Here is a 25,914-nt window from a genome sequence, read left to right as displayed (position 1 = left end):
AAATCGTAATACAGCACATATTTGAAGTTACAGATTCATTCCTTTTCCCTTTGCTGATGACGAGTTTGATACATCAGATGGGTGTCTTTATTTATATTAAAAAACTGCTTTAAACTCTTTTTCTTCCATGGAAAATGTGCATGCTTTGCATTATTTACATATCTGTCCAGATGAGCTCGGTGTAGGATTAGGGCAGGACTGTTCAAAGACATCATTCAGAGGAATAACTTTATATTTATTATAAAGCTTTACTTAATTTAGGTGAGATTATAGATTCTCACAGAGGCAAGAATGAAGATGGCTATCTTCTCGGCGGCTGAACCATGTACTCTGGTAGAAGTTTAAGACGTTTCAGGGTGATTATCCTGATGATGGCAGGAAGAAACTGAAATGTCAGTAAACTTCTACCAGACTACACAGGGCAGCATCCTGGAAGACATCCATATTCTCATCCATTTTACTTTCTATAAGATAAGCGGACAAGAGAGAACAGCAGCATATAATAATAGGTAGATAAGCAATTCACAGAAATAGATGATAGGCATGAGAACACAAACAGATGAGAGGCAGAGAGCAGAGGAAGATAGGAGAGAGCGCTACACAACCCATCTTAACTGCTTATCATAACCAGTTTCGTGCCATTACACAAGCTCAAAGAAAACCAGTGTTAACGACATGAAAAACAACTTCTTGGATGTGTATTTTCACATTTTGTCAAACTATTCTATCTGACATAAATTAATAATAAAAACAGATTTAACATTTTCATAGAATTCTTACTATACTTAGTACTTTAAATATGTTATAAAAAGCTGGACAGGTTGTGCACATTTCAGATTGGACAAACATCTGGCAGCTCACAATAAAAAAATCCAACCATACCATCTTCAACACCCGATCTTAATCTATTAGAGGGTTTGTATATTCTGTTGCTTGGAAAGTCACGAGTTTAAGGTATATTCTGTTTAAAAAGTAACAATCATTCTCAGTCAGACAAGCCTGTTAAGAAGGGTATTTATTCACAAAATACTATCAGCATATACAATGTATTTACATTTTAATACTCGCATTCAAACAGAATACAGGTACATCAGATAGCAAATTCATATCCCACCTCCATGTATCTGCAGCTCTACTAAAAATACTGTGAAATATTTGAGACTAGCATTTACATTGGCATTACACAGTCCTGAAAATCCACGCAGAAAATTTCAGCTTCACCATATAACAATTATGACACAAATTAATGATTTGTAATAGCACAATTCTTTAATATCTTACCTCAAAATAAATTTGAAATCATAACGAGAATTCCGTCGTCCCCTGTAAACCACTGCAGCTGAGTCATGAGTAAAATTTCTATGCTCTAATATTGTAATATGGATCATCTACATGATATTCTGCTGAATTCCTAAGTTAATATTACACCACAATTTAATTTCAGCTATGAATTTCATCAAAAGCTCTTCCGTTGGCGATGTATCATCAAGTATAATCACATTAACTAAAAGGCAATCGGTATAAACACTGACGTCCAGCAATAAGATTAAGTAAAAATTTAACCTTATTTGTGTCTTCACCAGCCGTCAATTCCCGCAGCATTATACATCATTATTACAAGATCCACTGTAAATCTGATGTGATGCTTCAGTTAGATGAGTGGGAAACATGGCAAGGAGTTTCACCAGCAGAGTTTCTCTAATGCTTACCTATAATAAAGCAACAGTGCTTACTTTCCTGCAGCAATCTGTTTCATGCGATTCAGGGCACTTCCGGCACGGAACCAATCTATTTGCTGTTCGTTCATCGTGTGGTTCAAGGAGATACTTTCTACTTTGCCGTCAGTATGTTTAATTTCTGCCTTGACTGGCTGTAACATAAGAAAAAATCGCATTATTCACTCCTTAAATCCCCGTCTCTCAACATTCATCTACCTGGTCCATAGACAAAGTCAACCTCATTTTGCAAGTCCCAATATTAAATCATCAATATTTGTACGTAATGAGCAGAGTTGCCTGCAGATGATGTGTAAAACTAAAGCACTCTGTACTACCCTAATAATTCATTCCACATAATTAAAACGACAAACCTTTCCGGGTGCAAGACTTTTCAGATCGAGTAGAGATATCTTATCAGAGGGTTGGATCTTGTCATAATCTGAGGGGTTTGAAAATGTCAGGGGTAGAAGACCCTGCTTTTTCAGATTTGTCTCGTGAATACGGGCAAAAGACTTGACGATAATGGCACGGCCACCAAGATGTCTGGGCTCCAGAGCAGCATGCTCGCGACTGCTGCCCTCCCCTGCAAACACGTCATGTGAAAAGATAACATACATTCAAAATAAATCCTGTCATAAGATGGGAATGGAATAAATATCGTAAGTTCACCGATATGCCGGAAGGAACTTCGGCTCTGATCAACTCTCTAGTGGCTACCAACATTTTCATGTAAACCTACAATTCAACAAAGAACATTACAATCCCACGAGTACAATAAAATACATAAATTATACTAAAAACAGTTCTGTTAATTTCAGAACTTTCTTATAATTCTGAAAGTATTCAAGTAACACTTTCTCTAATTTAACACATATAATCCCTTCACCACACCTAAAGACAAGGACTGATCCAGTAATTAACTTACCATAGTTTTCATCTCCAACAGCCACCCATTTAATACCGGATTTCTTATACGCTCGTGCTACCTCAGGAACTGATCCCCATTCATTTGTTTGCAGGTTTCTAATCTTATTCATCTCATTATTTTCATAATTTGTTGCACCAATAAACATATTATTAGAAATGTTGTCTAAATGACCACGGTACTTAAGCCAAGGTCCAGCTGCTGAAATGTGATCGGTCGTACATTTTCCTTTAACCTGAATTAAGATGACAGAACAGAAAAACCATTAAACTTCTCTCATGGTAAAACATTATAAAAAAATTATAAAACATTTTAGATTACATTAATTGTTACAACAGTAAAATAGCACCTTAATAAGAATGGTGAGGTCTGTGAGGTCCTTTCCGTCCCAAACATCAAATGGTTCCAAAAGCTGCAATCGCTGGCTCTTAGGGTCAACATCCACTTTCAACTTTTTGCCATCTACAGGTGGCGCTTCATATGTATCCTCACCGGGATCAAAACCTTTTGCTGGCAGCTCATCTCCATATGGTGAATCCAAAATGAATTCCTTACCTACAAAATATTAACATTAACTTTCATTAATTTCCTTTTACACACAATTAATAGGTAAGATAAATTTGAAACTTTGTAGCCCTAATATAAATGAAATGGTAATAATAATCCGTGAGAGCCAAAGCCGACTAGGTGGCTGCCGGCCTCACGTTCACATGCCTAAACAGAGGTGAACGATCATCCAACCAGTTATAGGGTGACGTGTGGTCAGCACGACAAACCCCCAGCCATTGCTAGCTTTCCTGACCAGATTACTCTATCCATTGTAGCTCCCCAATTTCCTCACGACAGAGATGAGAACACGAACACAATAAAAACATAAAAGGTAAAACAAGCAGAATATAAAAATACTTTAGTACGGGGGACGTTAATACACAAGAAAATTGCAACTAAATATATTAGCATATTTGTAAAAATTATTTAAATCAATTAAGTAAATTATACTATTATAGAACGTGAAGAAGTGTGACAACTTTCGTCTCGAATATGTCCAAGTCCCTGCAGACAACATTAATAACAGTACAAATAAAATAAATCAAAAGTTTCCCTCAATACAGGGAATATTTTCTGTTACAAGGAGAGGTATAATAATAATACAAAAACAGGCAAGATAAAATAAACATGCAAAAGACTAGTTCAGGAATTACAAAGTACTTTAACATCTTAGTACATGGATTTCTCCAAGCAGTCAAAATGCTGTTACGGAAATTCCTTACTGCTAGAAATCCAAGTCACATCTCACACACTATTCACTACATTGGCACTACAACCCAGAAGATAGCCATCTTCATACGTCCAGACAAAGTGCACCAAACAACTGACTCTCCACACGCACACAAAAAAAAAAATTATACTGCTTACCGTCTGATCCCTTCAGTTTATCCTTTGTTGGGTCGAAGTTCAGGGTTCCTGTAATGGACAGAGCTGTCACGAGCTCAGGTGATGTCACAAATGCGTGAGTCGCTGGATTGGCATCGTTACGGCCGGTGAAGTTTCGGTTGTACGATGTAACGATAGTATTCTTTTCGCCCTTTTTAACGTCCTTGCGATCCCACTGTCCAATGCACGGACCACAAGCATTGGCTAGGACAGTACCGCCAAAATCTCTTAATGTTTGAGCCTAAAAGTAGGAAAGAAATCAGTTACAAAATGGCACCTGTTCAATGCCAAAGTGCTGGATTAAGTATAAAGAAAGCCAGGTTATGCTTCAGTAACAGCGGATGACAAACTGGTGATTGTGTGAATACACAGTGCTATACATTCCCTTAGCGCTCCAGCTTTTTAAAGTATTCAAGTATGCAGCTGGCTCGTGAGTTATGACTTTGCCGTAAAATGAAATTACTGATAAAATGTTACAGAAGCGATCGGTCAACTGGTCGTCGGTGTGTCAACAGTAATAAAAGAGATAGCATCTTTTAAAAAGGAAAACATTATGCTTATTTTTTTTTTTTTTGGGTACAGTCATTGTGAATCCAGTATTAATCGTACTGACGCTTTAAAGGATGCCAGATCAGCGAAGTTCAAAATTTATTCAAACTTACAATTCCGTCCCGTTCAATAGTAGCCCTGACTTGTTCAGATCCTGGGGTCACATTGAAGGGAATCTTTGACTTCAGACCGTGTTTCAATGCCTGCTTAACGATGCTAGCACACCGACCCATGTCCTCATAGCTCGAATTGGTACAGCTGCCAATGAGACCTGTAAAATAAACACCTACATTCAACAGCGAGGGTCCCATTTGCCAAGAAAATATCAGGAATACTATTAGCCTTCTAGTCAAGACACAGCATCATAAAAAGTATTATTACTTTATTTGTTGACTGTATCAATAAATAAATAAATCCGTGGCGTAACAGCTCCAGAGAGCCAAAGCCGACTAGCTGGCTGCTGGCCTCACGTTCACATGCCTAAGCAGAGGTGAACAACCATCCTACCAGATATAGGGTGACTCGCAACCAGTGGTAAGTCTACACTTAAAAATATACATTTCTTACTGATTGTTATAACGATGAATACAATAAGAGACAGTATTGAAATTTTCAGAACGATTGATTTAGTATATACAGAAAAAAGCAGTTTTGTAAGAAAAAGCATTTTAAAGATCCGGGCAAATTTTAAGTACCGGAGATGTTACCCCCGCGGTAGGAGCGTTGGGATTTAAATACCCGGCTTGAGGGGTAAAAATCCATCACTCAGCCGTTTAGTCTTCTACACAGTACAAATCTGTGACATTTCATAATATGCTAGTTTCATTTTGGCACACCCTATTTCCTTGCTGGAGGAACATCACATGTTGGCAATCTTAACTATTTATTCAAAATATTCGCAGGTAACATCGATATCTGGGTGGTATTTCCTCCATCTATCAAGCAGTATTTTAGTCAGTTTAATATAATAAAAGATAACAAATCTCTTACCAACTTTGATCTCAACAGGCCAACCCTTCTCCGTCGCAGTTTTTCCAACCTTTGAGATGGGATGGGCCAAATCGGGGGTGAAGGGGCCATTGATGTGGGGCTCCAAGGTGTTTAGATCAAGCTCAATAAGCTATAAATGAAATGAACCCAACATTTGCTTTGCTCAAAAAAAATATTTAAACTGAAGCTTTTGTCTAAACTGGTATGAACTATAACAAAGAGTCTAAGTTACTGACCAGGTTTATGCAGTGAAAAAATAATTTATAGGAAAATTAAATAATTTATTAAATGTACATTATTCTGGTCCATTTCCTTGATGGAATTATACAGAAGCTAGATCTGTATTTATACAATACTTCAAGTTGTATGTCGATCCAAACTCATATCCAGTGCTCACACAGCAATTAATTAATATATTAAAACTAGACACTTGACTTACGTAAATTAGCTGTAACAAAACGTTCATTTTATCTTACCAGGAAAGTAAGTTAAAATATAAACTTTTATCCCTTTACAGAATACAAAATTATAAACGTGAAGTAATCATCCTCAAAGGCAAACAAGTAATTTTTGTATAAATAACTACAGACACGGCATTTTACGAAGTAACGAGGAACAGTACCTGGTCGTAAGGGGCATTTTCATCTGCAGTCAGAAGGTTCTTTGCATATTTATCAGCCTCATTTGCAACGTCTTCTCTCCTAGTGGATTTGAGGTAGTCCCTCATACGCAAATTGTAAGGAAACAGGGACGTGGTAGCTCCAATTTCTGCCCCCATGTTGCAAATGGTGGCCATACCTAAAAACCAAGAAAAGAAAATTGTAACTTTTATAGTAATGACAAGAGGGAGGAATACTATTACTACTCCTATGTGGATTAACCCTTTAAAACCCAATTTCAACCACATCAGGGTTTCAATTATATGATTAAGCAGCAATTACTGTCCTAAACACCATTAACCAACTGATCTTTGTAAGAGAAATGCACCATGTTCTCTTTGAGGTAGGAGCTGAATTTTTAAATATTTAGATGAGCTTCGGCCTCAGGGGACTGATATATTGTGTCCAAGGGAAATCCAACACTAGGCAAGTGTTCTAGTTGAAATGTTCTACATCATCACTGGGATACTGGGAACGACCCGTTCTACAAGTGCCTTAGCACCGCAGGTCCCAACTTTTCATTGGCTCGATCTATAGACATTCGGTAGGACTCCTTGGATGAGGGATCGGCCCGTCGCAAGGCCTCTACCTGTACACAGGACAGCACAACACAGAAAATCGCGGACAAACATCCATGGCTTGAGTGGGATTCGAACCCAGGGTCCCAGCAAACAGGCGGCACAAGGCCCACGTCTCGGACCGCGCGGCCACTGCGGATCCCTACATCATTACAGTTATAACACAATATTAATTATGAAATCAATTACAAAGTTATCGGGTTCGATTCCCGGTGGTGCCCGGATTTATAACTTCTGTTGGGCAAGGCCATGGTCCAGGTAACACAGAGTTTTCCTCCGGGGCTTGCTCGATTTCTCCGTGGCATCCCAACAATTATTCCATTCTCATCATCAATTACACAAAGAAGAAGGCAATGGCAAACCACTTCTGGATCATTTGCCGAGGAAACATACCAACATATAAACTGGAAACCGAGAAAAAATTAATCCAGACGGGTCAAAACCGAGAAAAACCCTTCCTATATTCAGGAAAATATTTCAATATATTTTGACACAATAACATAATTCAGTATGCACTATTTTCTACCTGTGCAGGAGATGGAATCAACGCCAGGACCGTGATATTCCACAATGGCGCCAGTACCCCCCTTGACCGTCAGGATGCCAGCAACCTTGAGGATTATGTCTTTGGGTGACGTCCATCCACTGAGTGACCCTGTCAGCTTCACACCTATCACCTGTAATTAATCAAACACATTAGCATAATATGAGAATTGAGGTTCTCGTGACAACGAAAACATTGATGTTGGTCATCCAGGTTAAAAAGTTACAAGGTATTACATCCCAGAACATCAACACATTAGCGTAACATCTAATTTCCTTGTCAAACCAGAGTTTTTGCCAAAGTTCTAGTCTCAGAATGACAACTTAAGCTACACAAAAATTTCAATGATACAAGGAACCAGGATACTGCAAGATCGTTAAAGAACTGAAAATACAAAAAAGGGAACATTACAAATAAAATCACAGAGCAACAACACTAGGCTGTATGTGAACTGCCTAAAAACAGGAACTATAGTTCGCGACTGTAATCTTGCAGGGCGAGGAAGTGTGGTGAAGGAGGAAAGATAACGTCGGCCTTTAACGCTACGGACTTCATGCATTCCTTGCAACTCTCAAGATTACAGTAGCGAACAGTAAGGGACGTTGGCTGGGATGACGAGGACCTCACGAATGGCCTGCAATAAGTCCAGATCTCACGCCCTGTGACTTTTTCCTGTGGGGCTGGACAAAGGAGGAGGTGTACCGAGAAAAACCTCGCACACTGGAACAATTGGAGGCACGGATTCGGTATGTCCCACACGACTTCCTGCAGAAGACTGTGGATTCCATCCCTGGTCGTTTGAGGAAGCTGGTGGATGCCGCCGGTGCCTATATTGAATTTTAAGCTATGCGTCCATATTCCCATTTAAAAAGGTACATGTAAAAATTATTTTCATTATCTTTGCATTGGAAATACAGAGGTTATAACCATTTCTTAATGCCTACTTACTTCCCACCCACCCTGTATATCATCTACCACTACTCGTAGACGTACAATAAGGCCCGATCATCACTACCGTCTTCACGTCAGACCGAAATCCGTGGAGCCTCCTTGAGATCTCAAGAATCACTCTGCTAGTCAAGATATGTCGTACCTTTTATGGAATCAAAAGACTCATTACCATATTCACAAGAACCTGCCACCGGTACTTGTTTGGAACCATAAGAATTAAATCCAGTTAAGATTTCATATTCTCACGGTGAAAATGGCTGTCTTCTGGGGTGTTGTGCCACGTGACCTACAACTTATAGATTCTGTTCCTGAAAAGTGATACTCTACCTTAGGGCACTTCACTTCCCAAGGAATGCTTGCCATAACGTCCACAGCATCGGCGCCACCTACGCCGATACACAGACAACCCAAGCCACCGCCATTCGGCGTGTGAGAATCAGTACCGATCATCAGAAGACCGGGGAATGCGTAATTCTCCAGGATGATCTGAAGCACAAGACAAGGTCAAGTTATCACATTACAATATATAAATCGTCAGACTGGTCCGAGAAATTTTATATATACTTTTGACAACACTGGATGCTCTGTAAATACACAAATACAATACCTATAAAGAAATAAGTGCGCTTATGTACACACACAGTTAAATATAAGTTTCTCAACAACATTAATACCAATGAATGAATATCTGCATCATGTTATCACATATTTCATATTCACCTGATGGATAATTCCAGAACCAGGCTTCCAGAATCCGACTCCATATTTAGCACCGGCAGAAGCCAGAAACTTATAAACTTCCTCATTTATGTCCTTGGCGCGTGCCAGATCTTTTGTACCTCCTGTCTGAAAATCAAAGACAACCAAATGCAGTAATAATAATTGTTGCTTCCGTAGTACTCGAAAACAAAATCAACAGACCTACCAACAGCGAACTGCTAATAAACACAGTATTGTATAAATCAATAAGCCACCCGGGCAAAGTTCAGCGATGTAACACAATACAGTCTTAAGTTATACTGGGAACGACTCGTTCTTCAAGTGCCTGAGCACTGCGGATCCAAACTTTTCGTTGACTTGATCTATAGACATTCGGTAGGACTCCTTGGACGAGGGATCGGCCAGTCGCGAGGCCTCTACCTGCACACAGGACAGCACAACACAGAAAAACGCGGACAAACATCCACGGCTTGAGTGGGATTCGAACCCATGGTCCCAGCGACCAAGCAGCACAAGGCCCATGCCTCAGACCGCGCGGCCACTGCGGACCCCCTTAAGTTACACCAATAAATAAATATATATAAAAAACAACAACAACAACAACAACAACTAATTAATTTAACTCTTGCTTCCACACTTTCAGTTCAAAAATTCTCATAAAGTTCTCCCTTTGCTCGTTCACCATCCCATGAAGACATCCACGAGAGTCTCTGTGAAACTGCATATATCTTAGCCTCACTAAAATGAGGTCAACGGCTAACTTCACACTCTATCAGTTTTATCCCCAAAGTAAAGAGTCCTCAGTATCAACCGGACAGGAACTATTGGGGCTGAGCTAGCGTGGGCATGGCAGTACCGTGGAAATTTATCAAAAATTCTACAAACTCATGTAAACAGATTCCCATTTCTTTTTACATGAGTAGTCTTTCAGTTGCGTCTCTCCACGTCTTTGTAAGACGCGCGATGCTTCTGACTTGACGTTCTTCACAATGCTGAATCAGTTGCTCACGGTTACCGCAAAATACAGACGCAAACATAGCGTGTTTACTAACATCATTAAAATATTTTACACGAAATGGAATGACAGTGCCAGGTCACAATCTCAAAAGATTTGTATTACAAACCTGGGCCTCGATAAGATGATCGCAGTGGATGGTAGAAGGCACCGCTACTCGTGGTAGACCGCTCGAGATGAACTGCAGCATAGCCATTTGTGCCGTAGCATCCTGCATGGCCACCCTGTCAGGCCTTAACCTCAAGTAACTATTCCCCCTCTCAATTTCTTGCGTTGCAGGTTCATCGATGTGCGAGTATAAAACTTTCTCTGACAGAGTGAGAGGTCGGTTCAATCTACAAATCACAAATGGGGTTATTTTATTTACAGAAGTAAGGGCTTTGGATACACATTATCTTAACATACAACGTGGTCTCTCCATTACACCGCAGATGATACAAATGCCATGCCACATTTGCTAAAAATATTAGCCTTGAGGGAAAAGTACTTATGTGAAACAAATTTTAAGATGCAGGCAAGACTTCTGAGTGGCAAATATCACTTTAAGAAGTGTCTGACTGCACTTTCAGCAACAAGAAGTCGGTAAACCTTGTTTTTCCCATCCTACTTTCAGATAGTTACATGAAAATATATATAAGAACTGACATTTTCTATGCATTTATCATTGAAACATTATAAATAGATTTCACATAATACCTCTTTTTGACAATCTCCAAGTTCTTCAGAAGCTTTTCATAAGGGAGTGTCTCCTTGTCAAATTTGCTCATGGCAACCTTGCTGACTGCTGCAGCCAGTGGAGATACATGGAAACATCGCTGTTGGATTTCTAGGGCAAACAACCACGGGCCCTACAACACACATACATAGGGCATCAGACAAAGTTGCAATTGCTCACAACTGTAATACTGTAACGGGAAAATAATTACATGATCAGATTCACATTTTATTAAATTTAATTTTAATTCATGGGATATTCTGCATGTTGCAAACATTTTAAAGGGAAATATACTGTTTCTATGTTTTACACAACAGTACTGATAATGGTATGGTCTCCTCATCCTAATTCATCTGCTACACCAGTACCACAGAAATTTTATATTAACACAGGCTTCAAAAACAATCTTCTGGACTCAATTTCATCACCTAACATTGGACAACAAAGAATAAATTTGGGAATAAAATGTTTATTATTACTGCTTATGGTTCAAATATGCCCGTATTCACGATTGACCTCAAAATAACAATAAAAAAAACTTCGGTCAATACATTACGCAAACGTTACTAATTATGGATAAAAGTAAAGGTGAAAATGGATATTCTACAAGACATAACAAACAAAGGAGCAGAACATAATATTATATAACGAGATAAACATAATATAATGGCAAACGTTTATCAAAATTGTAAGTAATTTAGCTAACCTGGCGATGCAAAACTCGCGTACAGTACGCCATGGCTGCAGAAGACCAAAAATAAGCCAATAGCCCGCTACGTCACTGATCTATCATGCCATCTATCGTAACAATCTACATTTAATCTGGTGTTTGAAAAAGAAAATTTGGTGTGCATTTCCAGCTAAACATGCACATTAAGTTGGAATTATGAGTATGAATTTACTACTACAGGAGGCAAAGACCGAAAGTTAAATGAAAAGAGGGAAGAATTGCATAACCTATACAAAATTCCAGTGCCCATGGTCTGTCCATGTTTACCAATCTTGTGCAGCATCTGCCGGCAGAGTCAGATACTATCATCTCAGTATAAAGTGTCACACAATCGGGTTAGGAATAACATACGTAGAACCTCGTTGATTTGCGTTAAGCACCGCGTTCGTCGAAGATTAAGTTATGCTCTCCTGCCGCAATAAGGATAATCTCAGCGCAGTCCTTTCAAATATTTGGCTTTTCCTATCTGTACGTTTTGACAATCATCGTCAATTCCACAAGACCAGGAATGCAGACCTAAAAATAAATGAGCCGATGTGGTCTGCCAAGTATTTACATGTCAAAATAAGTGGGCATGAATAATTATACGAAGCTATTCTCATGGTCACTGAATGGAAGCTTGACACTTACATTCAGAACTGAATGATAACAGGCGAGACTTCAGGTTCTAAGGGCCATGATCATGTCTTCTGGGATGTTGCAGTCTGATTTAGCGATCGATAAATAAGATCGCTGAAGCTGATTGTCAGGGCATAAACTGATATTGACGAACTAACAGGAATTTTAAGAAATCATACACTGGAAGCGTCGATTACAACTACGGCGTTCAGTACAGCCTACAGTCCGCAGACCAGGTGAAAATCCCTGCTAGGAATTCGATATACGCGCATGCGCAAGATTTCGCGGTGAGTGACGATCCATCCTAAAAGCATTCGTTCCACAACCACTGAACGAACAGACGACAGGCTTGCATGTGTTTTAATGAGTACAGCTTTAAGATTACCTCACAGTGGCACAGCGATTTAATCTAGAATATTATCGCAACACCCACATAACACACTAAAAGTGCGCTCACTACACGCTACTCTTAACGGCTTGATGTTTTCAGTCTGTGTGTAGTAGCGTAAAACTCTGACGTAACACACTTCCCACCAATAGCAGCCCTCTAGTCCAGCTGATAAGTAACATTCCCCCAGCAGGAATTTTCTCATCATCTGTGGACAGTAGCTCCCTAAGCCCCGTCTTGCTATCGAATTTCCATCGAATTCTCGACTTTCCAAATGGAGTTTCTCAAGAGATTTCCCACGTCTCTCCCAGTCCATATGATCCTCGCTGAACCTGATCTAACAGTATCAGGTGACTTGTATTAATCACGAAACTCCTTGTTATACGATGTATTTGACTGGTTTAGGTATAGATCAGGGCAAACTGCTTGGCGCTCGAGCGACCGTTGCGAACTATGTCACCCACACGCCAAGTTATTTGCACATGTCTGTACCTACTACATACATAGCCGCCACGGTGGTCTAGCGGTTAGAACGCTGGCCTTGTAATCCTGCGGTCTCGGGTTCGATTCCCGGCGGTGCCCGAATTTATAACTTGTGTTGGGCAAGGCCGTGGTCTACGCAACACGGAGTTTTCCTCCGGGGGCTTCCCCGGTTTCTCCGTGGCATTCACACACAGAAGAAGGCAATGGCAAACCACTTCTGGATCATCTGCCAAGAACGTATATGAACAGGTCCCAGTCCGAGAAAAGGATGGAAGGATCCTGTTCATATGGACCTGTCGTCAGGCAGAACACTAAATAATAATAAGATGAGGTGGTCTAGCGGTTAGAACGCTGGCCTTGTAATCCTGGGGTCTCGGGTTCGATTCCCGGCGGTGCCCGAATTTATAACTTGTGTTGGGCAAGGCCGTGGTCTAGGCAACACGGAGTTTTCCTCCGTGGCATCCCAACAATTACTCCATTCACACACAGAAGAAGGCAATGGCAAACCACTTCTGGATCATCTGCCAAGAACGTATATGAACAGGTCCCAGTCCGAGAAAAGGATGGAAGGATCCTGTTCATATGGACCTGTCGTCAGACAGAACACTAAATAAATAAAACACTCGAGAAATCTGTTGGGATTCCAGGTTGTCATGGAGGCAAGTGTGAAGACTGACTTACATGATGTTGCGTCGTGTAGTCTGGCCGACGTCGACCAACGTTTCAGAAGTGCTTACTGCCTCCATCGTCGGGGCGATACTAATTAAGCACAACGCAGCCACAATGTGTGCTGTGCATTAACCGACTAAGAGCCAGCTGTTGGTTTGGTTATAGATAGAATTTTGTAAAAAAAGACTGTTCAGAAATGAAGGAAGGAATCAGACATAAGATGGGGGATAAAAGTGGGGGAGAAAAGGAACAGAGAAAGAATAAGAACGAAATAAAGACCGATGTTTTCATATAAGAGTGTACAAAAGTTGTACGAGACTGCATAACAGAACATTCGAAGGCATTAATCACCCCACTCTGCATAAACTTGAGTCATTATAACAGACGTAACGTTCATTAGTGTCAAATATGACGAAAATGAACGACAGAAAATTGCTTAATTGCTGTTATCTGGAGAAAAAAAAAACACACGTAAATTCATTAAGAATATTTTTGAACTTCTGTGCAAAAAAGAATGTTATGTGAAATGGTGTCAGCTACCTGATCCACTTGTATATTGTTACGGTCCTTGAGTCATGTCATGGCCCACTTTATTCAAGCACTTGTACCAGACGGGAGCACCTTTCCAGTCACAAAAAGGGCGCATACAAGAATGACCTATATCTCACATTCATCATTCATTTGTTTCCATAACTCAAATTACCTGACTTTATAATGTTAAATTTATGGGTAACGACAAATACAACGCTTAAACACATAAAGTTCTGCTAATAAGAACGATCACTCTGATTATGGAGGCAGTAGGAACCTCTGAAACGTCAGTCAACTTGTATGAGACTAAATGACGCAACATCCCGGATGTCTGTCCTCTTCATAATCTCCGGCGTTAGAACCTGAGATCTCACTAATAAGGTAATTAACAAATCCTCCAAAATGTGAGAGAGATCAAACATTTTGAGACGACAGCAAACAGAAAATTATATTCATTACATTTACTTTTTCAGTGAGGAAATAGATTTTACACGTCCGATCAAAGTAGCCTCGAGATTCGATATGACGACCTTCTGGGGAATATATATATATATATATATATATATATATATATATATATATATAAAAACCCAAAACAAACAAACAAACAAACGAAGAAAACTCCGATTACAACTAAGATTAAAAAATAACACGGGCAAAGGATTTTAAACGGGTTAAATTAAATTAAGAAGGAAATACATACGAGTGCAATTCATGTAATACTGGGATAATGTAGTCCGAAATTGTACTATATTAAATTTTTTAATCCGAAGATCGTGGAAATAGTATTTAAACGTGCAGGTCCTACTTGAAAGAAAACACAACAAACACTTCTTCATTACAATGATCAACTGGTTGATGCTGTTCAGGGAATCATATGAAACCCATTAATATATTCTGTAGGCAAAACATTGAGTTACTAATTATTAAACCACGTGGTACACATAATTACCAATAGATTTTAAAGGATTAACAAACAAGAAAGCAACAAACTAAGATCAAAGATTTCCTAAGTGAAATTAATTTAAGTAAAAACATCATATTTCGTTGGAAAATATTATAAGCTATTTACATGCAAACAAAGTATCATAGTATATGAATAACCACGCGGTATTATTTTGAAGTCCTGAGTCTACCTCGTACTTATCGTTATATGCCATTTTATTCCGAAACTCTGCATACAAACGGACATAATACCACATTAAAGTAGGCCAGTAATCCAGCTTCTCCGACGCCGTCTCATTATTCAGTTCGGACTGCCTTATTTCATTTGTTTCTTCCATTGTTCTCCTGTTATCTCCATTGACATCATCAATGCGCAATCTTAACTGATCCAACATCTCTAAATATTCAATTGGTCGTTCGATCAGATATACGGTAGTCTAATCAACACGTGAGGCAGACAGGACAACTCCACACTTTTTTTTATCAATGTTTTAAAGTCATATATTACATTACGAAAAGTAAACAGTGTCTCACAGCACAACAGACAGCATCCAGTCTTCCTGTCTGATACAAACCTCTCGGTTACACGTTCAGCGTACGCATTTGAACTCGTCTCGTCTTCGATTTTCATTCCACATGTGACAAAACTTGTCCATTTTCGATGGGGATGCTCTTAAAATTCATCTTCTGTTACCACATCGCCAATTAATTAGTCGGTATGGACCACAAAGCAACTTATTTAGGTAACTCAAGTCACAAGATAAACCAAAAAAGATTCCTTAAGATCAAAGAACACTTAAAGAGACCCATTACTGACTGACTAACTTGTGGGATTTGCAGAAAAACTCAAATCTTCCTCAGCTATTATTTTCTCAAATATCATTAACCAGTTTATCTTTAATGGTGAAGTGCAGTGTTTTCTTCGCGGTACGGACTAAGTTCATATAATATTTAGACGAACTTCGGCTTCAGAGGGTTAATGGCCAGCTACACGTGCCTGCTACTTCATATCCGGGGGCAGTGTCTCAGATGCCATCGGACAAGGAGGCTGGGTGGGTTGGGTCTAAGGTGTCTGGACTTTGCGACGAAAAATATCAATTGGTTTCTGTCCACCAAGATTTCTAGAGCTGTGGGAATCGGGAGATATATAAAATTCATTAAAAGCACACTAAAAATTATTTATTTATTTAAATTTTCGTTATTACTAAAGGTAGTAATATTTTTTTTTGGAAATATTATATTTTTTTAGATTTTCTCATATATATTTTCCAAACTAGTGTAATGTCCCAACCAAATTAGACTGCATTAGAAGTCTTCGGGGGCAGAAACTAATTAATATTTATTTGTAAAATTTGCGTGTGTTTTAATGAATTTTATGGATCTCCCAATCCTCAATGCGCTACAACTGGCAGTTTCCTACACCAAATCAATTTTTTTCCGAAAATGAGTGTAAGTGTGCCAATTATTTGACCCAAATTTAGGCAAATTTCAAGGAAAATACTCTCATGACAATAATGAACAATTATAACAAAAAACATTTGTTTATAATAGAGCTTTCCATGCGGCTAGTTTACTTAAATTAAGTCGGAGAGCAACTTGATCCTGGAAAGAATAAAAGAAGGTGGGAACACGGCACAAACTTTCAGATTCCACAGAGGGCGGAGGACGTCTTCATACTACCTTCTGAAGACGGACCCGTCTCTATGAATCATCGAAAATCAAATGCAAATAAAACAGACGGAATGATTAAAATCACCATTCCCTTTCACGTGAACGATATTTCTACACACTACAGAAAGCTCATAAACTACAGCTTGAAGGCCAGTCAGTCAGTAACTATTACTTTTACGTGTCACGATACTATCAATCTTAATCAATTTTATTAAAATTACTTTTGTTGTATTTAACTCTGAAGCTAGTGCGAAAATACGCGTGCCATATGCTTTAAAGTTCGGTTACTGTGTTTAACCCGTAGAAAATATTTACGAGTTTCATATGATTCTGATAAAAAACGGAGATTATTCCTTAAACAGCGTTAACCAGTTGATCTTTGTAGTAGTAAACACAGGCTTATGATATAACGCTGGCAAAAAGAAAACTGAATGACTATAACAATTCCTACTTATAATATCAACAGTTTTTTTAATCACTGTACAAATTCACAGGATCAACAGAAATGATCTGAGACATTTCACATATTTAGCAGAAACCGACGTGTACACAGACATGAAACTTACACAGCTGAAAGGGGAACTTCAGAAAATAATTGTAACACGCGGAACAAGGGACGTAATTCCAACAATGGCCACCAGTAGCGCAAATGTTGACACGGCAGTAAAATGGCGACTCAACCCGAGAAAACGTTGTGTGTGCTCGAGTTTAATTCTACTACACGTCGCTACCGAAAAGGTGGATTTTCGAAGGAAATTACGTAAAAATTAATTAGAGATAAGCATCAATATTATAATGTATCTTAAGTAACTAGGTTATGACAGTATAGGAAAGATTTGCTGGTTCAGAACAGTGTTCAGTGGTTACTTATTGTGACCACGGCAATTAATCTTCCGATTTTATATAAATCGGTGAATTTATTCGCCAGCTGAGTGAATATTAGCTTCTGAATAAGTCTGTTTAATGTGATGTGTGAGTATATGTTGTGTGCAAAGAGAATTCTTTAGACTTCAGAGACTACATTAGCAATTAATGTTAATGGATGATATGAATTCTGTAAACTGGCAGTTTCTGTTCATAAGGTAAATGTTAATAGAATGAGGTTAAAAAATAAATAAAAAAACTGTGTAATTTGTTGTATAATTTCTACTGAAAGCAGTATATTAAGAAGTTTCGTAAGCAACTAAACGTACTTCATTTATAAGTTTAAATACGACATCATTGTCGAGAACAAGGTTATTTCTCAATAAAACAGTTGGAATATAATTAATTACACAGTTGGTACCTAACGGAACGTTTTAAATAGCGGACATCCTGCCCACTGGCGACGGAATCTGCAGTGCACACCACAGAAAGAGAAACACAAGAGTGTAGGGGCACATACTGCACACGTGGTGTGTTCACAAACTGGCCTGCAGGCCAAAGAATGTTTCTATATCGGAACATACACTAAAAACACTAGCGACATGCGCGCCACGTATCGCTTTTCAAGAGAACTGATATGTCACTGATGAAGAATGTCTGACCCAGATACCCCGACCTAGTTAACACAATAAAGTAACTACATACTGTACATACAGAACACATTTATCTCCATTTACGAAACAAATGCAGTATAAAGCGTAAATTTATATACGGGTTGCCTAACGCGGCATCGGCCGATGTTTATATAGCGCTACAAAAAAGAATAAGAGACGATGAATGAGAGGAAATTGGACAGGAAACGTTCATAGCTTACTTTATTTAATCAGGACTTTGGCTGTGGTGTGGAAGGAAAACAGCCAAAGAAAATGAAACAGATGTGTTCTCCTGGAATCGAAACGGGAATCTCTCGAAAACAATGTCAACGCGTTAGGCCTGTAAATTTAAAATTTAAAATTTAAAATTTAAAATTTCAATTGATTCTTTGATATCAAACGAATCTATTTCAACTTAAATGAACCGGGTGAAATGTTCAGTAATTGTGGCGAGAGATACGCCAAGCTTCTATTCATTCACGCATTCATCTGGAGAGAGCGTGGAAAACCCCTTCCATGGATGCTGTGCCCTGAACTTTCTTAACCCTTTGATACATACTTATGACACGCCACCACAATGTTGCAAAGATTGGATATTATCTTACGAGTTCGAACTTTGTCTTAATTTATTTATTAAATAAATTAATAATGATGTTGATATAAAAATAATTAATAAAGCCTATGAAAATGGTTCAAATTAAAATTGTATTCACACAGAAATTTATAGCATATTAAATACGGGGGAATTCTTGCTACAATTCAGTCAAAAACATTTTTGTCTTCATAAAAAGCGGGATATTTCTAGGTCAGATAAGCGACTGTCAGCGTGTAAAGAAAGAAGACAAGCCATCTTCAGACTCACCGCCGTGAAAACCTCAAATCCCACTTGTAAAGAGAGACCTTGCTCCATGGAGTTATAGAATTTTACCGACGTTTCAGAGGTTCTTGCTGCCTCCACCAGGATTCATCGCCCTGAAGAAAGCAACACGCACTTCTGAAACTCTGGTACTCATACCAGACTACAACAAACCAGAAGACAGTCATCTTCTTTCTTGCAACAGTGAGAACCTCAAATCTCACTTGTTAGACATGTTTTCTGAGAGAAGTTGAAATTACTGCAACCTCCTTCTCGATTATCTGTCGAGGGCGTCGACAATTGGTCGACTGCCAGCTACCGGGTTTAGTCCTGCGCGTTGTGTCTCCGAGACACGACCATCGAGAGACTTGTAGTTCAATCGGCGAAGAAACGACGACATGACGATGGGCGAACGAGCTCTGAGGGTTCATAATCACCCGCTCAGAGAAAAACTACAGGTCCAAAATTGCCGGAAACCAATACCGCCTCAGACGGCTGAGCAGTTTACATGAAGCTGTTACATTCGTTGACGGAAGAGAACAGAATTTTCGTGTTTCACGAAGATTATTTGAAGCGTACTCAGTGATTTAACGTAATGAAGTCTTATTTGACAATCATCATTCGATCCATTAACATCTTCACAAGAACCCTGCACCTCTGGTTCCTATCCTGAGCCAGGTTAATCCAATCCACCCCTCCAGCCTCATTTCCATAAAATATATTTTAATATCCTCCCACATACGTACGAGGTGCGATCGGAAAGTTTTCAAGACTGCGCCTATAAAAACCCGTACACTTATCTCAGGTATTAAATTCATCCATCACCCTGGAAGTAGTTCCCCTGGGAGTGAACACAACGATCCCAGCGCCGCTGCCAAGCCTGGAAGCATCCCTGGAAATATTTTCCAAGTGGTCATTTTCCTTTCAGAGTAAACAAAATTTTATATGATTTTCTAATCTCACTCATGGCCTGCCTGTTTAATCTTTCTTCATTTGTTCAATCAAACAGTATTTGGTTAAGAGGACAATATTTTGAGCTTATCATTGTTAAGCGATAATTAAATATTTTCTTACGAACAGATACTTGTCACGTCAAAGATTTCAAGTCCTGAAATTTCTCTTCAGGGATGAAGATGGAGGCAGTATTTTCAACCGAAACACTGTTATTTACCTGGTGGAAAATATGGAGTTAGAAACGGAAGCAGCATCGACAAGTGAATTAAAACAAGTCACAACTTAGCAGAATATTTTTTAATAAAATATAAAGTAAAATTAATAGTTCCAGTACTTACCTTGCTGGACGTCATCTTGCAATTAATTTATATTCCGATCAGGAAAACTGCCTCCATCTTCCACTTCGCTTTCCTACACAGCAGCAATGTCTCCCGACCAGAATACATCATTCATCACCAGTGCTTTGAAGTCACTGAAAAACATCAAAAACCAAATGAAACAAAGAAACATCGAAATTGAGTTGCATGTTACAATGGACAGGGTACAAGAGGGCAATACCCAAACAATTTATCATTCGAAAATTAATTTCGTTGCCACAATGACTACTGTCTTTGGTTACAATCTTTTTTTTTATAGTGTTCTGTCTGACGACAGGTCCATATGAACAGGATCCTTCGATCCTTTTCTCGGACTGGGACCTGTTCATATACGTTCTTGGCAGATGATCCAGAAGTGGTTTGCCATTGCCTTCTTCTGTGTGTGAGTGGAGTAATTGTTGTGATGCCACGGAGGAAAACTCCGTGTTGCCTAGACCACGGCCTTGCCCATACAAGTTATAAATTCGGGCACCGCCGGCAATCGAACCCGAGACCCCAGGATTACAAGGCCAGCGTTCTAACCGCTAACTGCGGCTATGAAGCGTGGAAATCCAGCGACATTTAAATAAACGCTCCGAAGCAGACCCAGTCTTGACCAAGTTTGAACTTCTTTTCCTTCTTAATTTTCTCTAATACCATGTATTTAACGTTTTTCTTTTCGATTTTCATTTCTACCTTTGTAATGGTGTAAAACCTGATCCCTCACTAAGGGTAGGGTACGTTTTTATTTATTTGTTGTTCATTTAACGAAGGTCTCAACACCTTTGAATGTACAGCGTCGAATGATTGGACGATTAATGAATAAAAAAATTAAAAAAGTATGAAAGGAGACGGTAGTGGTCTAATTTAAAGAATTATCCTGGGTAGACTGAGGACAACCACGTACGACCTCAGGATAGCCAGTTTTGGGGCCGAGTTTTTAATCCGGGATCTCCCGAATACAAAGCACACATCACAGCGACATTCGTTGTCGGTGCTGAGAAAAATTTTGGATTTAAGTGAAAAGAGACAACAGGAGAACTGAGAAAATTACACGATGAGGAGATTCATGAATTGGGTTCGTTATCAGATACTGTAGTATTAGGCTGATCAAATGAATTCGGATGAGAATGCGTGAAAAATCTAGCACAAACGGGAGAGACGAGAAAGGCATATAAAAATTTTAGCGGAAATCCTGTTTGTAAGAGATAAATACGAAGACAATATTAAGTCGGACCTTGAAAAATAGCTTATGAAGATGCGGGCTGGATTTATTAAAGGACAGTCACAAATAAATAACAAATATTAGTTTAAAGCCAAGACAGAAGTGATTCTTGGCTTTTTCTCAAGTTCTAAATCTTGAAGAAACGACTTCCCGGCCGCAGGGCAGACAGACAGACAGACAGACAGAGAAAGGCGCTGCTGCTCTGATACTTTTTACCGTCACGTGGTCGATAAGAATGCGTTCTACTTAACCCGGCCTCAGTTCCCTTAGCTGCTGGTGCTACACCACGTTGGCTGATATTTTTAATTTTCTTTTTCTGTAACAGCGTATTTTGAGACACAGGTGACTCTCGTTATACGCGGGGGGGGGGGCTGCGTTCCTGCTAATAGCCGCGTAAAACGAAAACGCGTGAAATGAGAAACGTATGACAGCCGCCATTTTTATGTTAAACTAGCAGCATAATTCTTTGGTGCCGAGCATATCATCCGCATCACATTCCCTGGTAACCCTGAAGAAGGTAATGCGCTTTAAAATTTAGGCCGCGGATTAAACACCGATGATCCTTACAATATTAAAATGAAACAGCGGATTTGAGAAATCGTGTATAGCGAAACCACGTACGAGGCGCGTCCTCAAAGTAAGTTTCCCTGGGGCCGTTTACAGAAACAAAACACAATTTCATGGAAATATTTATTGCAACAGATACAGAAAGTGTCCAGCTATTTTTCAACATATTCGCCACCGGAATTGAGACATTTGTCATACCGTGGGACCAACTTTTGAATACCTGTGTCGTAGAAGTCTGCCGCCTGGGATTGGAACCACTGTGTGACAACCATCTCCGCCTCTCTGTCATTCTCAAAACGCTGACGCTGACCGGACAGGAATTTCTTGAGGTGTAGGAAAAGATGGAAATCACTGGGAGCGAGGTCCGGGCTGTAGGGTGGATGATTAAACACCTCCCAGCTGAACTCCTGCAGGAGACTTGCTGTCCGTCGAGCCGTGTGCGGCCTAGCGTTATCACTGACCGCACTTCACAGTCGGCGGGAGCTGGAATAAGAACCTCCATCTTCAACAGCTGCAACGATGCTACTGTGAGAACGCGGGAAGTACCGTTAGTGCATGCGCCATGCTATGTCATTGCTCTATCACGTACGCAAAGTCGCTTCGCGCAATATAAGGTTTGCTAGCTGTGGGACGAGTGGGAAACTTACTTTTGGGACGCGCCTCGTATAATGAATCTTTCACACTAATTACAATATATTCTTCAGGTGACTGAGACGTGTGGTGCTTTTAGTGGTATGGAAGTATGAGATATACGTAATTATAATAGGAATGCCTGAAGGGAAAATAATGTTTGAAAGATCTAAGCGTAGATGGGACAATCATGTCAAAATATATCTCAGAGAAACATTATATTAAGGCCGTGGACTGGATTGGCACGCTCAGAATAAAAGTTAGTGAAGGGTTATTGAAAAAAACTTGTTTCCAGTGGAGACCGTGAATTTCATGACCAGCTGAGCGCCTATTAGATTCTCAAAAATGACCCTGCTCTAAGGAGTTGTCTAGTTATCAAAGTTAATGACTACTTTCTACACTTTCCTATTCAATCAAACAGAAAATAACTGTTTGGTTTTGAAGAAACTGTAATAACTTGTGAGGAACGAGACGTTCTCTTTTTATACGACAAAGCAAACCGTTTCTGTCTAAGGAACCTGGGACCGTGCGTGAATCACGCTAGAAAGAAAACATTCCACGTAATTGAACTTTTCCTTTCCAGCTTCGCTGACCACCAGAGGTTTTACGAAGCTCGTACAAACTGACGTTCCATCATTCAAACAAGTTTAGATAATTATTTTCTTGGAACGTCCACACAGACGAGGGAGAGATAAAAAAAAATGTTATATAATGTTACATTTGTAGTAAAGGCGTGGTTATTTTTACTTTAATCTGTCGAAATGTCTAACAATAATTACTGTATTCCTAAACCAGAAAAGTTTATAAAGCAGTCAAAATGAAATAACACGACACAGACGTCTAATTTAAGAAGTAGCATACATGTTTTATTTGAAGTTACTGTAGCGATTATGACATTATTTTTAAGGAACCTCAAAGTTCATCAACGTGTTCACAACAGCCAAACACAAGACCCAGTCTTGATCCACGTGAGTCCAGTCCACTCCACACAATATTTCTTTCAAGATCAGTCTTAATATCCTCCCACTTAATCAGTACTTAACGAATTTAAAATACAGCATTCATTTATCATGACCAGGCAACCCAGTTCCGTTCTACTTCAAGAGCTACTCAGATTTGTATAGCTTTCTAGCAGACCGTTGTGTAATAAATCATCACTGTTCGTTTAAATTAATCTCGGTGCAACGCACCTCTGCCCCGGGCAATCCGCCTTGAAATATGTCCAAAACCTATTTAATGTCAATGTGATTTACAGGCCGAAACTCCCACAACTTCAGGTGTCCCTCCGACTTTCCGGTTTTACCCTGCTGTAATCTTCATTCCACCACCGCCCCTCGAGGTGTGCTACAACCCTGAACAACAGACCCTCGGTTATGATTAGCGGCGTCATCTGTGACTCGGAGTTACAGTACTTGAAAGGTGACCATAAAATATTAAGGAACACCCCTAAATTGTCAGTGGAATTTTGAAATTTGTGAGACCCACGGCAACACGGCTGCATAATGAGATCAACACTGATATTACACAGAGGTTCCACGATAATTCATGCAGGTACAAGCTGCCAGTTGTTCCATATTTGATCTGAACCCGTCTGGGTGAAAGAGACCGTGACTGGCTTGCCTCTTTTAATTCTCCTTGTTCCAGTGTTCGCACCTGCTGGGGTTGAGTTTTGAAACACCGTGTTTCATGCTTTACTATTGGTCATTCATTGAGGCATATTTCATAAGCACGACCTTTCCGAGGTTTGTTCAACTGCCTTCTTCAGGTGAACGGTTGTCGTATTGACACTTCTATGTGTTATTAGTAACAAAGGTCGGGATCAAACCCTGGAACTTTCGAATGCCAGCCTAGTACTCTGAGGTCCTCGCAAAGAAGGCATCGAGCTTGAATATTTATCAGAAATAACTTTGAGCCCGTTACAACGTAACACACAGCGTCCTTTAAGATTTGAAGTCATCACAGCGATGTTAATAGGCTACATACAGCGAATGACGGTGTTTCGAAGAATGGATCTTCCTTCTTCGTGGGGAGACACCTATTCTGTTGCATCATGCTTCATCTTTCGAAACGGTGTAATTTTTTTAAAGGATTTTTAAAGATTTGAACATATGTTTCGTAACGTCCAAAATAAATCAAATTAATCATGTAATACCATCGCCAAAGATATTCAGAACAGGAATCTTCTGGGTTTTGGCTGCATGATAGCGTTTCAGGTGTGCCTTCAGCCACATGGCATTGTTTGAATTTTACTGGTTCATCATTCGTTGCTTATGGATTTTGGGCATTTGGTTTCTCCGTCATTCTAGACGAGAAATTTGCTTGTTAGGAAATGATAGGTATAAATCCCTCCCACTGATGCATTAGAGCAGTGGTATTCAACCTGGGGTACGCGTACCCCCGGGGATACGTGAGATTTAAAAATATATATTATTTTATGATAAACACTGAATAATTAATAATGTAATTTATTTAATTTATTTTAGATGTAGATTATATAATATATATAACTCGAATTATACAACAACTATAGGGGTACAAAGTTGAAGAGAAATTATATCTGGAGGTACGCGAACAAAAAAGGTTGAATACCACTGCGTTACAGAATGGCACTTAGGCTCAGTTACTATCTGATCCATTTCGAACAGGATTTTCTTTTAACTGGACAAAAACCACGACACAGTCCTTACTCCTGTGTCGACGAAATACAGTCGATAAAATTTTATAATCATGACGGGCCGAGTTCAGACCCTCTAGTATCGTGCCCACCGTAATACAACGGGTTTGACACCATATTTGGCGTCACGTGATGGCGTCACGACGCTCGGCGTCGGTTTTCTAATTGAGTGCTCGCTGTCATCTTGACACATCTGATGAAAATTTGGCGTTATTTGAAGGCGTCGCGATGGTTGGCATGCGACGCCGGGCGTCGATTTCACAGATTCGCTCTCAATGTTATCCCACCTGTATGAGACGCAC

General features: G+C 39.5%; 1 protein-coding gene and 1 pseudogene across 2 annotated transcripts; both read right to left on the bottom strand.

Moving 5' to 3' along the window:
* Positions 1-982: 982 nt before the first annotated feature.
* Positions 983-11,662, bottom strand: LOC110834411 (Mitochondrial aconitase 1). The gene is made up of 14 exons (XM_022073527.2): positions 11,505-11,662; positions 10,780-10,931; positions 10,193-10,418; positions 9,069-9,194; positions 8,676-8,834; positions 7,380-7,530; positions 6,239-6,414; positions 5,617-5,746; positions 4,740-4,897; positions 4,060-4,318; positions 2,993-3,198; positions 2,644-2,878; positions 2,090-2,301; positions 983-1,870 (listed from the first exon to the last, which is right to left on the bottom strand). The coding sequence occupies exons 1-14, from the start codon at positions 11,535-11,537 to the stop codon at positions 1,730-1,732; spliced, it is 2,364 nt and encodes a 787-aa protein (XP_021929219.2). The 5' UTR covers positions 11,538-11,662; the 3' UTR covers positions 983-1,729.
* A 5,622-nt stretch (positions 11,663-17,284) lies between these two features.
* LOC147873709 (histone-lysine N-methyltransferase SETMAR pseudogene) lies at positions 17,285-24,626 on the bottom strand (annotated as a pseudogene). Its single transcript, XR_015535355.1, has 4 exons — positions 24,592-24,626; positions 22,529-22,764; positions 20,499-20,632; positions 17,285-20,098 (listed from the first exon to the last, which is right to left on the bottom strand). The product of XR_015535355.1 is annotated as a histone-lysine N-methyltransferase SETMAR pseudogene (transcript).
* Between the last annotated feature and the right edge of the window lie 1,288 nt (positions 24,627-25,914).

The sequence above is a fragment of the Zootermopsis nevadensis genome, unplaced genomic scaffold (genome assembly GCF_977971745.1).
Source record: "Zootermopsis nevadensis isolate Lab colony 2312 unplaced genomic scaffold, Znev_1.0 Znev_ptg000016l, whole genome shotgun sequence".
Taxonomy (NCBI): domain Eukaryota; kingdom Metazoa; phylum Arthropoda; class Insecta; order Blattodea; family Termopsidae; genus Zootermopsis; species Zootermopsis nevadensis.
The sequence above is the reverse complement of the archived record's forward strand: the minus strand, read 5'-3'. Positions and strand labels throughout refer to the sequence as shown.

Coding starts and splice junctions, on each gene's coding strand:
- LOC110834411 (XM_022073527.2), bottom strand. CDS start 11,537: ATGGCGTACTGTACGCGAGTTTTGCATCGCCAG. Junction 9,195..10,192: donor ATCATCTTATCGAGGCCCAG/GTTTGTAATACA, acceptor TTTGATTTTCAG/ACAGGAGGTACAAAAGATCT. Junction 3,199..4,059: donor TAAACTGAAGGGATCAGACG/GTAAGCAGTATA, acceptor AATATTTTGTAG/GTAAGGAATTCATTTTGGAT.